The following is a 12,519-nucleotide window of genomic DNA, read 5'->3' on the forward strand; positions in this document are numbered from 1 at the left end:
GCCACGTCTTCGGATATTATTTTAGTCGTCTTTTATATACCGAAGAATGCGGACTTGGCTAAAAAAATTGATGATACGAAAAAAAGAAAAGAAAATATAAAATCATCCTGTGTACTTTTCTCTTGTCCTTTTTAAGGCATGGATTGATTTGAAGGTTATTTGGCTGTTATTTCTAGGGATCTTCGTTGGGAGACAGAACACGAATTAATAGAAATATGTAGAAATCACGATCAAACCAAATGATGCTCAAACACTCAAAAATAATATTTGAAGAATAAGTTTTTGGAGAGTGGAGATACAATGTTAATAGGAATCCAAAATACCATAAATATGACGATGGGAAAATTTAGCTGCTATTTCTTGCAGTTAATGACTTCCTCGCTGATTCGCTTTTTAACTTCTGCTCGAGTGCGATGCTTGTGGTAACTCTATGTCGCTAAGAATACAATATGTCATAACAAAGAGACATGATAAAGCGATGCAGTCCTTACATCAGTTACGCACGATGAAGAAAAATTAAATGAAAGGAAAGAAAATAAACAATTTGGCATTGGTTCTGAAAATCGAAGCTAAGATAGAAAGTATTTTGATCGATCGTTGCCACCTAAGCAACTATTGCTCACATGTAATGAAGCAGAATATAAAAAAATAACTACAGACTATGAGGTCATTGTTAAAAAGTAATCAACGTCATTGTTTTTGGATGATTAATTTTATTCAAAACAGTTTAAACATCAGACTTGACGACATGAAATTTCATACAACGGAAGTTCTGTCAGTATTTCACACAGAAAAATAACTTCCAGGTCAAAAAAAAATCACAGAAAAAATGTTATCGTTTATCCTATGACATGGTGGTTTTTAATGAGAGAGAAATAAAAACAAATCGTCTGGATATTATTAGCAAAGTTTATGGAAGAAACAAAAATATCTTGTGATAAATATATCAATACCTGCAGTCGATAACACATCTATCTATATAATATATTGATACCAGTAGACGATAGCACAGTTAATGGATTAATACGAGCAAATCTTTGTATATGATAAATCAATACCAACAGACGATATCACATACGTGCGTATGTATCAATTCTAGCAGACGATAACACATCTGGTAACAAAGCTAATACCGAATCCCATTTCTTTATCTATTAAAAACAGCAGCCAAATCTCCTTCAAATTACACATTGCAGTTTTCAAAAGGAAATAATGTATTTCAAAATATAGTCATCTTAAACATATTTCAAAATATAGTCATCTTAAATGGCGGTGCCCCAGCATGGCCACAGCTCGTGAGCTGAAACTAATTAAAATAAAATAAATAAAATGCAATATATAATTTTTCAAGTAAAAATACGAGTTGAGTATAGCTAGAATCTTTTCGTGCATAATTCTACAGCTGATGAACGAAATGTCACCAAAAGTTATCCATTGTGTTACGATTTGACACAAATATTATCTATGTAATAATGCCTTCACTAAGGATAATAAAAGGTCAAAACTATAAACCAAAATACAAAGCCTTGTATACATACATGACTGGAGTAAACTGATATTTATTTTAATATTCATAAGTGTGCTTAAGGCTACAAGCTGGCAGAATTGATAGCACACCCAGGGTAAAATGCTAAGCAGATTTCATACGCCTTCACGTTCTGAATTCAAATTCTGCTGAGGTCGATTTTTGTCTTTTATCATTTGGGGATTGATGAAGTAAGTACTTGTTGAGCCCTGGGGTCGATGTAAGAAATTGCTGACTTTGTGCCAAAATTTGAAACCGTAATTTATATTCGTACCTCTAAGTGTATTTTGTATATATATCTTTGGATGTATTTCAGATGGCATGGTTTTGGCTGGACAGTAGTGAGTATTGTCTAAGTATTATGTAAAGATACCCTGAAAGATGTATTTGGGGTTATATATCGAGAGAAACAGACAGACAGATATATATATATATAACTGGGTCGATAGATAAGTAGATAGATAGGTAGATAGGTAGATAGATAGATAGATAGATAGATAGATAGAAAGATAAGTTTTTATCGGATGGTCGTTAAGTAAGGAATCATTAAGCAAGGAATCAGTTTTACAAATGGAGTAGTTATGTGTGGTTTCTCCGGTGAGACGAGAATCGTAACATCTGGTATATATGTGCATGTATGTGTGTGAGAAAGAGAGAGAGAGGGAAAGAGAACAATAGTAGAATATAATGGTGTAGCGTAGTAGAGGTACAATAACCATCATTTGTTGCTGAGGAATGCAAACATCATTTAACTTCTATCGCCTGTATGTAGCCGATTAATTGGCTAGAAATAGCTGCCAAACCTCCCTCGATTCATGTCCATCTATCCATCCATCTTCTCTGCAGTCTTCAAGCATCTCCTCCATAGTAATCAGAAGCAATTTCCGTTATACTTTCTGATGTCATATTCACTGACGGTTGTTCCCTGCTGAACCTGCATCGGAGTCTCGAGACACATCTTTTGTTCTCCTACGTCTTCCAGAATAAACTGAAGGTTTATTGCCGGCTGAACTGGCAATGGTTGGAGACAGCAATATATTTTTACAACGTACCCTTCTATCTAAGATCCGAACGCGTCCCTTGTCAACCCACGAGACAGCCGTTGCGATATTGCAATTCTTCTGAACCGTTTTCAAATAGGATCTTGTGAGGGCCTTATTCGTGCCAGGCGCCAAACTAGCATTTGTATTGAACCTCAAATCCTACCTCTTTAAAAAAAGGAAAGAATACATCAGAACATGTAGAGGCGTAAATATAACGATAGATTGACAGCGTCGTTTAAGCGTCGGTTACATTACTTTGCGGTAATCTTTCCAGCTCTATGATCTGAGTTCAAACCCTGCCGAGATCAACTTTTATCTTTTCGGTGTCTATAAATAATGTACCAGTTCTCTACTGAGGTTGGTGCATCTCTTTCTTTCACTCTCTCTTTTTCTTTTTTCCCTCAATCTCTCTCTCTCTCTCTCTCTCTCTCTCTCTCCCTCTCTCTCTGTCTCTGTCTCTGTCTCTCTCTGTCTCTGTCTCTCTCTCTCTCTCTCTCTCTCTCTGTCTCTGTCTCTCTCTCTCTCTCTCTCTCTCTCTCTCTCTCTCTCTCTCTCTCTCCCTCAATCTTCTCTCTCTCTCTCTCACTTCTCCTCAATCTTCTCTCTCTGTCTCCAGATCTGGAGAGAGACAGACACCGCCTTGTCTACAAATGTTCATGATACACCGTATGTTATGACGATACCTGTACGGCTCCATCAGGGAGTTGAATTCATGGCATGATAAGGCAAGTTGTACATACTCCAAAAGGTGAAATAGTTACGTACAGTTGGAATGGTTTTGACCTTAAATCATCTCAAATCATATTAACAGGGATCTAAATAACAACAGCAATAGAGATTAAACAACAACAGGATCGACAACAAAACCAGAAGAATGACAAGTAAAGTCGACCATCTCCCCTATCAGTGAGATTTGAAGCACAAAATGTAATGGGACATAACTCAAAATTTCATAACGTTAATTTTTGTTTCGTCCCTCAACGGAATTCGTCACTTCTCAGAACTCCAGAACCGTTTTGTCTACTTTTATTCAGAGGAGAAAACAATTAATATTGTGTGCTCTTCCTAAATTTCTTTATCGTCTGCTTTTCTTCATTTTCTTTATTTTTAATCTTATTTTAACCATTTTATTGTATTAACTCATTTTATTTGCAATCTATCAGTGATTAAAAATTTCAAATGTGTATTTTGATCGATTTTTTGTTATTTTTCTGCAGTTTTTTTTTTGTGTGTGTTTTTGTGAAGGGAGGTTCTATTGTTGTTAGCACTGTTATTATTACTTTTAATAACTTTTGTATGTTTTTTAAAATTTTACTTTTAATTATTTTCATTCTTAAATTATTCGTTATTCATCAAGGAATTAACTGTCACACCTTTTGTGTATATTTACTGCATTTGTTTGCTTTATATTTTGTTTGTTGTGGTTACATTTTTTAATCTTTTTTTTAGCACTTTTCGATGTTTTATTTTCCTGTGTAATTTTTCCTTTTTTATTTTTCAATTATTTCATCCTTCCACCCATTGTGGATTTCACAGTTTAGTATCAAGATTCCTATCAGTCTGTTCGCATGTTTGTTCGTCCGTATGTCTGTATGTTTCTCTCTCTCTCTCTCTCACTCACTCTCTCTCTCTCTATCTCTCTCTCTCACTCTCTCTCTCTCTCTCTCTCTCTCTCTCTCTCTCTTTCACACACATACACACTTGCTTTCTTTCCTTTTATCGGTTAATTAACGAGTTGATGCGTATTCGATTACCATTCGCTGCCACCAACGCCGCCACTACCGCATCACATCCACCACCACCATCGCCACCACAATCACCACCACCATTTCCAGTGCCACTACTGCTCCAACCATCATCCCCACCCCTACCATCACTAACACTTCCAGCTCACAACCACCACAACCTTCTCCCTTACCATCTCCGCCCACACCCCCTCCACCTTTACCATCGCAGCCATTAACAATATCCACTCTATCAGCATCCTCCTTCTCCTCATCAACATCATTTTTTATATTCATCTTCACCATCATCATCATCATCTTCGTCTTCATCTTCAACATATCGTCATCATTATCATCATCATCATCTTCCTCTTGATCTTCCACTTATCAGTAGCAGCAGCAGCAGTAGCATCAACAACAACTATGAACATTAATACCTATTTCTTTACTGCCCACAAGGGGCTACACACAGAGGGGACAAACAAGGACAGACAAACGGATTAAGTCGATTATATCGACCCCAGTGCGTAACTGGTACTTAATTTATCGACCCCGAAAGGATGAAAGGCAAAGTCGACCTCGGCGGAATTTGAACTCAGAACGCAGTGGCAGACGAAATACCGCTAAGCATTTCGCCCGGCGCGCAAACGTTTCTGCCAGCTCGCCGCCTTTAACTATGAACACTATGAACACTAATACCATCACCTCCGTCATCAGCATCAGCATCAACACGAACCAACAATAAAAGCCTACATGGTCGGTGGGCATGTTAAACATAACAGTAAACTCTCTCACACTGTCCCATTCATCCATAGTATTTTAAAAGGGGAAAAGACTCATGAAATGAGTCCATGGTAAAATATAAAAAGTTCAGGGTGGTCAAAGGGTGGAAAAAAACCTTTTGGTTGTAGTTCTCAGGATCAGGGCTGAGAGTGGGAAGGTCAGCGTTTATGACCCTTTTTCTTCTTTTCAAGATTGGTGGGAAAGAAGGGCCGAAATCATATTTTCAAACCAGAGACCTGACCTCAGTGTTTGTAAGGAAGTGGGCCCTATTAAGGGCTGCCAAGGACCAGAAGTTGGTGGTGTTAAACCATGCGAGTGATTAGTTCTACCATCGAAGGAATTAAACAGTATGAACCAACATAGTCTTTATGCGGCCACTTCACCTACTAGAAATAGCAGCCAAATCTCTTTAAATTATACCTTACTATCTCCAAAAAGTAAAGAATACAGTATATATGGTATATATATATATATATTAGCTTGTCAGATAAATTCGTTCGTTTTCTTAGTTTTTTTCCTCCACTTTGCACTCCATCGTTATTTGTTTGAAAAGAGTTAAAATTTATTCAAATTTCAGAAACTATAAACAAAGATTGTAGAGGAAGAATGAAGCCGCCACAAGAAAAAAGCACAAAACACGACGATAAACATATTTTTCGTGTTAAATCAAATTATATTGGAAACCATTAAAATAAATGGCAGGGGCAGGAGGAGAAAATGAACAGATTTATCTGACAACACAATGGTTAAAAACGTAGTCATTAAAAAATAGAATAGTCACATCTGTAAGAGCTTTGATTTACCTGATCAAAGCTGGCTTATCGAGCCCGATAAGATGAAAGGCAAAGTTGACCTCGGCAGAATTTGAACGTAAAGAGCCGGATGAAACATCGCTGAGCATTTTGTCCGAAGTGCTAACTATTCTGCCAACTCGCCGACTTTGGTTAGAAATTTTCGCCCAAGACCAACAGTTTTTAGGGAAGTCGGTTAGTCGTTTACATCCACCCCAGTGCTTAATTAGTACTTTATTTTATCGACCCCGAAAGGATGAAAGACAAATTTGACCTCGGCGGAATTTGAACGTAAAGAGCCGGATGAAATGTCAGTAAGCATTTTATTCGTTGCGCTAGTTGGCTCGCTGCATTGCTCACATCTGTAATTACGTCCAATGTTTTTTTTTTTCATTAATGTAATATGGAGGCAATGTTAATGTTCTTGTTGAAGATTATCTCTTTCAAATTATAGCTTTCTTTGTCATGCTTTAACTGTTGCTGTTGCTATTTTTATTCTTGTTCTTCTCATTATAATTTTCACTCTCTTTTTTTGCTACTGTTGCTGTTCTTGATGCCATTCTCTTGGTTGTCGTTATTGTTGCTACTGTTTTTGTTGTTGTTTTTAGCGTTCTTGATCTAATTATAGCTTTCATCTTCTCTTTGTTGCTATTCTTGGTATCGCCATTGTTGTTATTGCTACTACCATTGTTGTGACTGTTGTTTTTGCCGTTGCTCCTACGGCTGCTGCTGCGCTTACCGTTGTTATTGCTGTTGTTCTTCCTGTTGATCTTGTTGTTCTTGGTGGTAGTGGTGGTGGTAGTGGTGGTGGTCATCGTCGTCGTCATTGTTGTCGTAGCTGTAGTGGTAATGTCGTTTCTCTCATTCTAATTATAGCTTTCATTTTTTTGTTTTTGTTACCGTAATTGTTGTTGTCGTTGTTGTTGTTGAACTCGCTTTAATGATTAAGGCATGGTTTTACCTGGAAACACTATATATATGTATGCCTGTGTGCATATTTTAATACTAAGTTTATTTTAATACTAAGTTTATTCAGGCACCACAGAATTAATACAAGTTGCCGTTAACCTTTTTTCGCATTTTTTTCCTTTCTTTTCCTTTCTTTTTCAAAGTAGTTGGCTTGAAAAAAAATTTTTTTGTTTTCATTTTAATGAAAGGTTTTCGAAATATTCTTTTATTGTTTATAGGTGTGATACTGAAAAAGTTAGGATGCTCTTGATCAATTGTTGGTGTATGAAATACTCAATGGGTATCATTTTGAGATTAAAAAACTTGGTTTTATGAATTTTTTTATGCTATTGTAAGCAACGGTGACAAAATGGCAGAGATACGGTTGTTGTTTAAGGAACTTACGACCATTTTAAAGTAGTATTTCAAATTTGAGAATGTTGTTGAATGTTCTATGACAATGGAGGTGTGAATCTGGAACAGAATCTCCAACGCGCCTCACAATTTCAAGAATTCATAAATTCAAAGCATATGGTACCATATGTTATGTGCAGAAGAGAAAATCGGGCAGACCTCGTACAGGCTATGGTGCAGGAACATTTCACACACTCGCAAGAATTCTATCGAACAAAGTGCACGCGAGACAGAAACAAGCATATGGCGCATTCTTAAAAGAACTGAGTGGAAAGTTTATATCCCAAGATTATTACATGCAATTATCGATGACGATCCTGATCGAAGAATCAAAGTTACGTGAGTGCACATGGTAGGTGAGGATGAAGAGTTTCTGAAGACGACTGTGTGGTCTGATGAAGCGCAATTTAAGCTAAATGAAGGGTGAAATGATATAATTGTGTTTACTATGCATCAGAAACCCCTTGCTTGCATGTAGACAAAGCAGTCAGTTTACCATGGGTTAATGTCCGGTGTGGAGCATCAAGGCTCTGTTATTAGCCAAGATTATCTAGAAATACCTTGCATGTCCATTTCACCTACCATACATGTACTTTATGGAAATGATGATTTTTTTTTCAACAATTCGACGCACCGCAACACCACGTGTGAGCTTACCTGGAGGAGAATTTGCAGATAACTGGCCCTATGAGTCCTAAGAGTCAAGACAGTATTTACTTTAGTTTACTTATAAGGTTTTGGAAGAGTCATGAGTCTATAAAGTCATGAGTCTACTTCTAGGTCCATTGATATTTCATGATCAACAAAGGAAGAGGACACTGAAACAAATATATGTGAAACTGGTGTGTAAAAGTTTGAGGACAATGTTTGAGTCAGATCTAATATCTGTGTCTCTAAAACCAATAGAAAGGTTTGTTTTGGGACCAGCAGGGGACTAAGGTTTTCAGTCCCACTGCGTGACAACTTGAGCAGGTGGTTTTTACAACAGCCTCGAGCTGACCAAGGCCCTTTCAGCGGATTTGGTAGACGAAAACTGAAAGAAGCCCATTGTATGTGTATGTTTGCTGATTTCATTGCATCCCTTTTGTTTTAACGGTCCGGCTTTTGAATGATAAAATAACTACCAGATATTTAAAAAGATCAGTAAGTACAGAAGTCAATTTGTTTGGTTAAAACTCTTCAAAACCGTGCCCCAGCATGGTTGCAATCCAATGGCTGAACCAAGTAAAAGATAAAAGCAAATAGTAAGCATTCCAGATTGGAAGGATGCTTCCAAAACCATAGACATTGGTCGTACTCGTCGTATTCACGCATAAGGAAAAGAAGAAATTTAATTTGGTCACAATAAATGAATTTATACATTTTTCAGTACATTGAATCAAAAAAGAAAATGTTCACGCGTAAATGTATAATAATCGAATTAAACATGAAAAATTACAAATGAATTTATTAGCTTAATTAAATAAATAAGACGCTATATGAAACCTACGAATAAAAGGGATGAAGGATTGAAGGAATGGTGGAATACAGAAAGTAGTGCAGAATGAAAAGTAAAAAAGGAAAAATACAGTAACCTTTTACACGTATATTTGTATGCATGTATACAAAAATATATGTATAATATATGCGTGTACCCATACATATATACATGTACATACATACATACATATATATATATATAGACACACACACATATATATAGACACACACATATATATATATATATATATATATATATATATATATATATATATGTAGACACACACACATATATACATATGCGTGTGCATATCTTTTATTTTTTGCTTTTTTCAATCATTGGAATGTATATATATATATATATGTATATCTTTTACTCTTTTACTCTTTTACCTGTTTCAGTCATTTGACTGCGGCCAAGCTGGAGCACCCCCTTTAGTCGAGCAAATCGGCCCCAGGACTTATTTTTTGTAAGCCTAGTACTTATTCTATCGGTCTCTTTTGCCGAAACGCTAAGTTGCGGGGGACGTAAACACACCAGCTGCGGTTGTCAAGCGATGTTGGGGGGGGGGGGGGGGGGGGTGACAAATACAGACACACATACATATATATATATATACATATATATACGACAGGCTTCTTTCAGTGTCTGTCTACCAAATCCACTCACAAGCCTTTGGTCGGCCCGAGGCTATAGTAGAAGAAACTTGCCCAAGGTGCTACGCAGTGAGACAGAACCCGGAACAATGTGGTTGGTAAGCAAGCTACTTACCACACAGCCACTCCTGCGCCAATATATATATATATATATATATATATATATATATATATATATATATATATATATACTTGTGAATTCTTTATCTTAATACAGCAAACATTTATACCCATTCATATAGACAGACAGGCAGACAGACCGACAGAAAGATAGATCGATAGATAGATAGATAGATAGATTGATACATAGATAAATAAATGGAGTTAAAACTATTTAAAGATAAATGTGTTGAGTGTGTAAGTACACATATACGTATATATGTATGTATGAATATATATATATATATATATATATATATGTATGTATGTATGTATGTATGTGAAATCATATGATTTGCAGCTGAGACGACTTCCAAGTTACATTCCCTCGCTGTCGGTACACTGTATATTTATTATGGTAATTTTGACCTTTAACAGTCCCTCATAGCGTGAGGCATTCACGTGTATTAATGCCCTTAATATATATATGTGTGTATATATAATATTAAGGGCATTACTACACGTAAATACCTCACGCTATGAGAGACTCCTTAAATTAAAAACTACCATAATAAATAGTGTACCGACAGCGAGGGAATGCAACTTGGACGTCATCTCTTAAAAACAGATTCAGCCGTAAATCATATGATTTCATAGTTAGTGTACATAATCCACTTTCTAATCGTCAATACAGGCATAATCAAGACACATAAAAATGAACAAAATTCAACATACCAGACGAACATATGGTGTCATTTTGATTCCTAGAATACGATAAACTGAATCATGGACGCGTGTTCAACGCAAATTTCGGAAAACGTTTACCAAGCAGGCATCCGACAGACATTCCATTCTGAATTGGCAAGCAAAATTTAAGGAGAGGAGTGTTTGTGCCCGGCAAAGAGAACAGGACGCCCTTGTGCAAAATACATGGCGAATAGGATTATTAGTGTCTTTCAACTGTTGAACCAATTGCAGTTTGTACGGTGTGAACTGCAGCCGTCTCTTTAAGATGTGCCAAGCAGTTGTTGATGGGAGCTGAAGTTCTCAACTGGCTATTCTGTCTGATTTTGGGAGGACTGCGCTGGAAGGCTTGCCGAATTTGTTCAACCGTACCATCTGAAGTTGAAGAGCGTCCTGTTCTCTTTGCCGGGTACAAACACCCCTCCTCCTTAAATTATGCATGCCAGCTCAAAATGGAACACGTCTGTCTGGTACCTGCTGAGTGAACGTTGTACGAAATTTGCGTTGAACACGTGTCTATGATTCAGTTTTAGCGTATTCTAGGACGCAAATTACTCCTCTTGTTTTGTGAATGACATTATTGGATCTGAAGAGAGACAAAAAAAACAGACTCTGCTTTTCCGTTCTGTTTCTTTTCTCTCCGCAAACTGTAGCAGTCCCGCCGCCTGTGTCCACGTCTCCCACAGTGCCAACAACACACACCAGTCGTCTCTTCATTCCGCTCACAAAGTTTACGACTGTTTCCAATTCCTTCAGCTTCACGGACTTTTCCTCTCTTTGCCTTGAATCCGGAGCTGTCACTCACCCGGAAATTTCCGGTACTCGATTTGACATAGAACTCGAACTCCAGCGCCCTAGCCAGCGCTTCCTGCATTGTACCTGGCCGCGTCTGTTTCACCTGGACCTTCAGATCTACACTGTCCAGCGCATCAATGAACTGTTCTTTCAAAAGAAGAGACACGAGGTCGGGGGTCGCTGTCGGGTAGGCTTTGTGCACCGTGCTTTCCAAATCCTGGGCAAGCTGCTGTCGAGGCTCCCCTTTAGCCCTAACATGGGTGCGGAAACGTGCCCTGTACACTTCGCTCTGGCACATAGTTCCATACTTCCTCTCGAGAACTTCAACTAGCGCCGAGTATCGATTCCTGTCTGCTTTCGACAGCTGGCCCAGCACCTCCAGTGCAGGACCCTTCAGACTAGTGGCAAGCTGAACGGCTCTTTGCCTCTCGTCCCAGTCGTTTTGGTCGGCCAACATCTCAAACTGGATTCGGTAGGCCTCCCAAGACACCTTTCCATCGAACTCCTGTGGCTTCTTCCTAATCAGAACCGCACCGCTATTTTGAACTCCAGGAGACCCGCATTCAGACGTCGGAGCATCACGAGATGACGCAGCAACAGCAACTACTTCGGGTTTAGCAACCCCAGGCTCGGCAACACAAAATTTCTCAACGCGCTCCATCCTCTCGTTAAGCCTTTCCATCTGCTGTTTGCACCATGCGACATAACTACTCAATCCGCGGAACTCCTCCTTAAATTGCCGGTGATCCTCCCGCAACCTCTGTTGCTCTTTCCTGAGTTCAGCGAAGCTCTCCTTCTGCTCTTCCAGCATTCTCACAATCATTGCCAGGGATATTTCCTCCTTCGCTGCCTGGCCCTTCGTACGTGCACCTTCCGAAGCCATAACGAACAACTAACTCACTGCAGAAATTTATCCCACTTCTTACACCAGTTGTTACGAACGCCCGCGCGGAGCACCTCAACGAAGAGAAAACTCGCGCGCGCGAACGTAGATGCTCAGTGAGTCGGGATATCCGCCACGACTAAGCCCGGCCGGAAAGCACGTAACGATGACAACAGGCAAGGAAGAAATAACACGGACCATGCGTTGCGTAGTGAAACTAACTTTTTTTCTTTACATCACAATACAAAACAACATTGCATAACATAGTACTTGCTTCTGTAATAACATGTAACAATAGTTTCCAAGCATTTAACAAAGGTTTTCAATCATTACATAATCAAAAGTTTACAATCAAAGTTCGTGTGTCAAGAGTCAATTACAAGTTCTTTTTGTTTCTTTTGTTAACAAAAGTTCTTTCTTTTCTTTCTTTTCAACCAGTTAACATCACAATTAACAAGAGTTAACGAAGTTGTTTTTCTTTTAAAACATGTAACAACAAAGTACATTTTTTTTTAAAGAATATTTAAATAAACATTTACCGTAACCAATTCAAATCTCCCACTACAGTGACAAGAACTGACCTACTACAATCTTTTGCCTGCCACAGTTCCATCTCTCTGTCCCTCTCTCTGAT

General features: G+C 38.1%; 1 protein-coding gene across 1 annotated transcript; it reads right to left on the reverse strand.

The window, feature by feature from the left end:
* Nucleotides 1-10,714: 10,714 nt before the first annotated feature.
* Nucleotides 10,715-11,823, reverse strand: LOC149131315 (uncharacterized). Its single transcript, XM_089340487.1, has one exon. It carries the CDS (start codon nucleotides 11,811-11,813, stop codon nucleotides 10,785-10,787), a length of 1,029 nt encoding a protein of 342 aa, XP_089196613.1. The 5' UTR covers nucleotides 11,814-11,823; the 3' UTR covers nucleotides 10,715-10,784.
* Between the last annotated feature and the right edge of the window lie 696 nt (nucleotides 11,824-12,519).

The sequence above is a fragment of the Octopus bimaculoides genome, chromosome 23 (genome assembly GCF_046866305.1).
Source record: "Octopus bimaculoides isolate indiv1 chromosome 23, ASM4686630v1, whole genome shotgun sequence".
Lineage (NCBI taxonomy): Eukaryota > Metazoa > Mollusca > Cephalopoda > Octopoda > Octopodidae > Octopus > Octopus bimaculoides.

Bases quoted from the DNA above. Each gene is read 5' to 3' on its own strand.
- LOC149131315 (XM_089340487.1), bottom strand. From the start codon at position 11,813: ATGCTGGAAGAGCAGAAGGAGAGCTTCGCTGAACTCAGGAAAGAGCAA.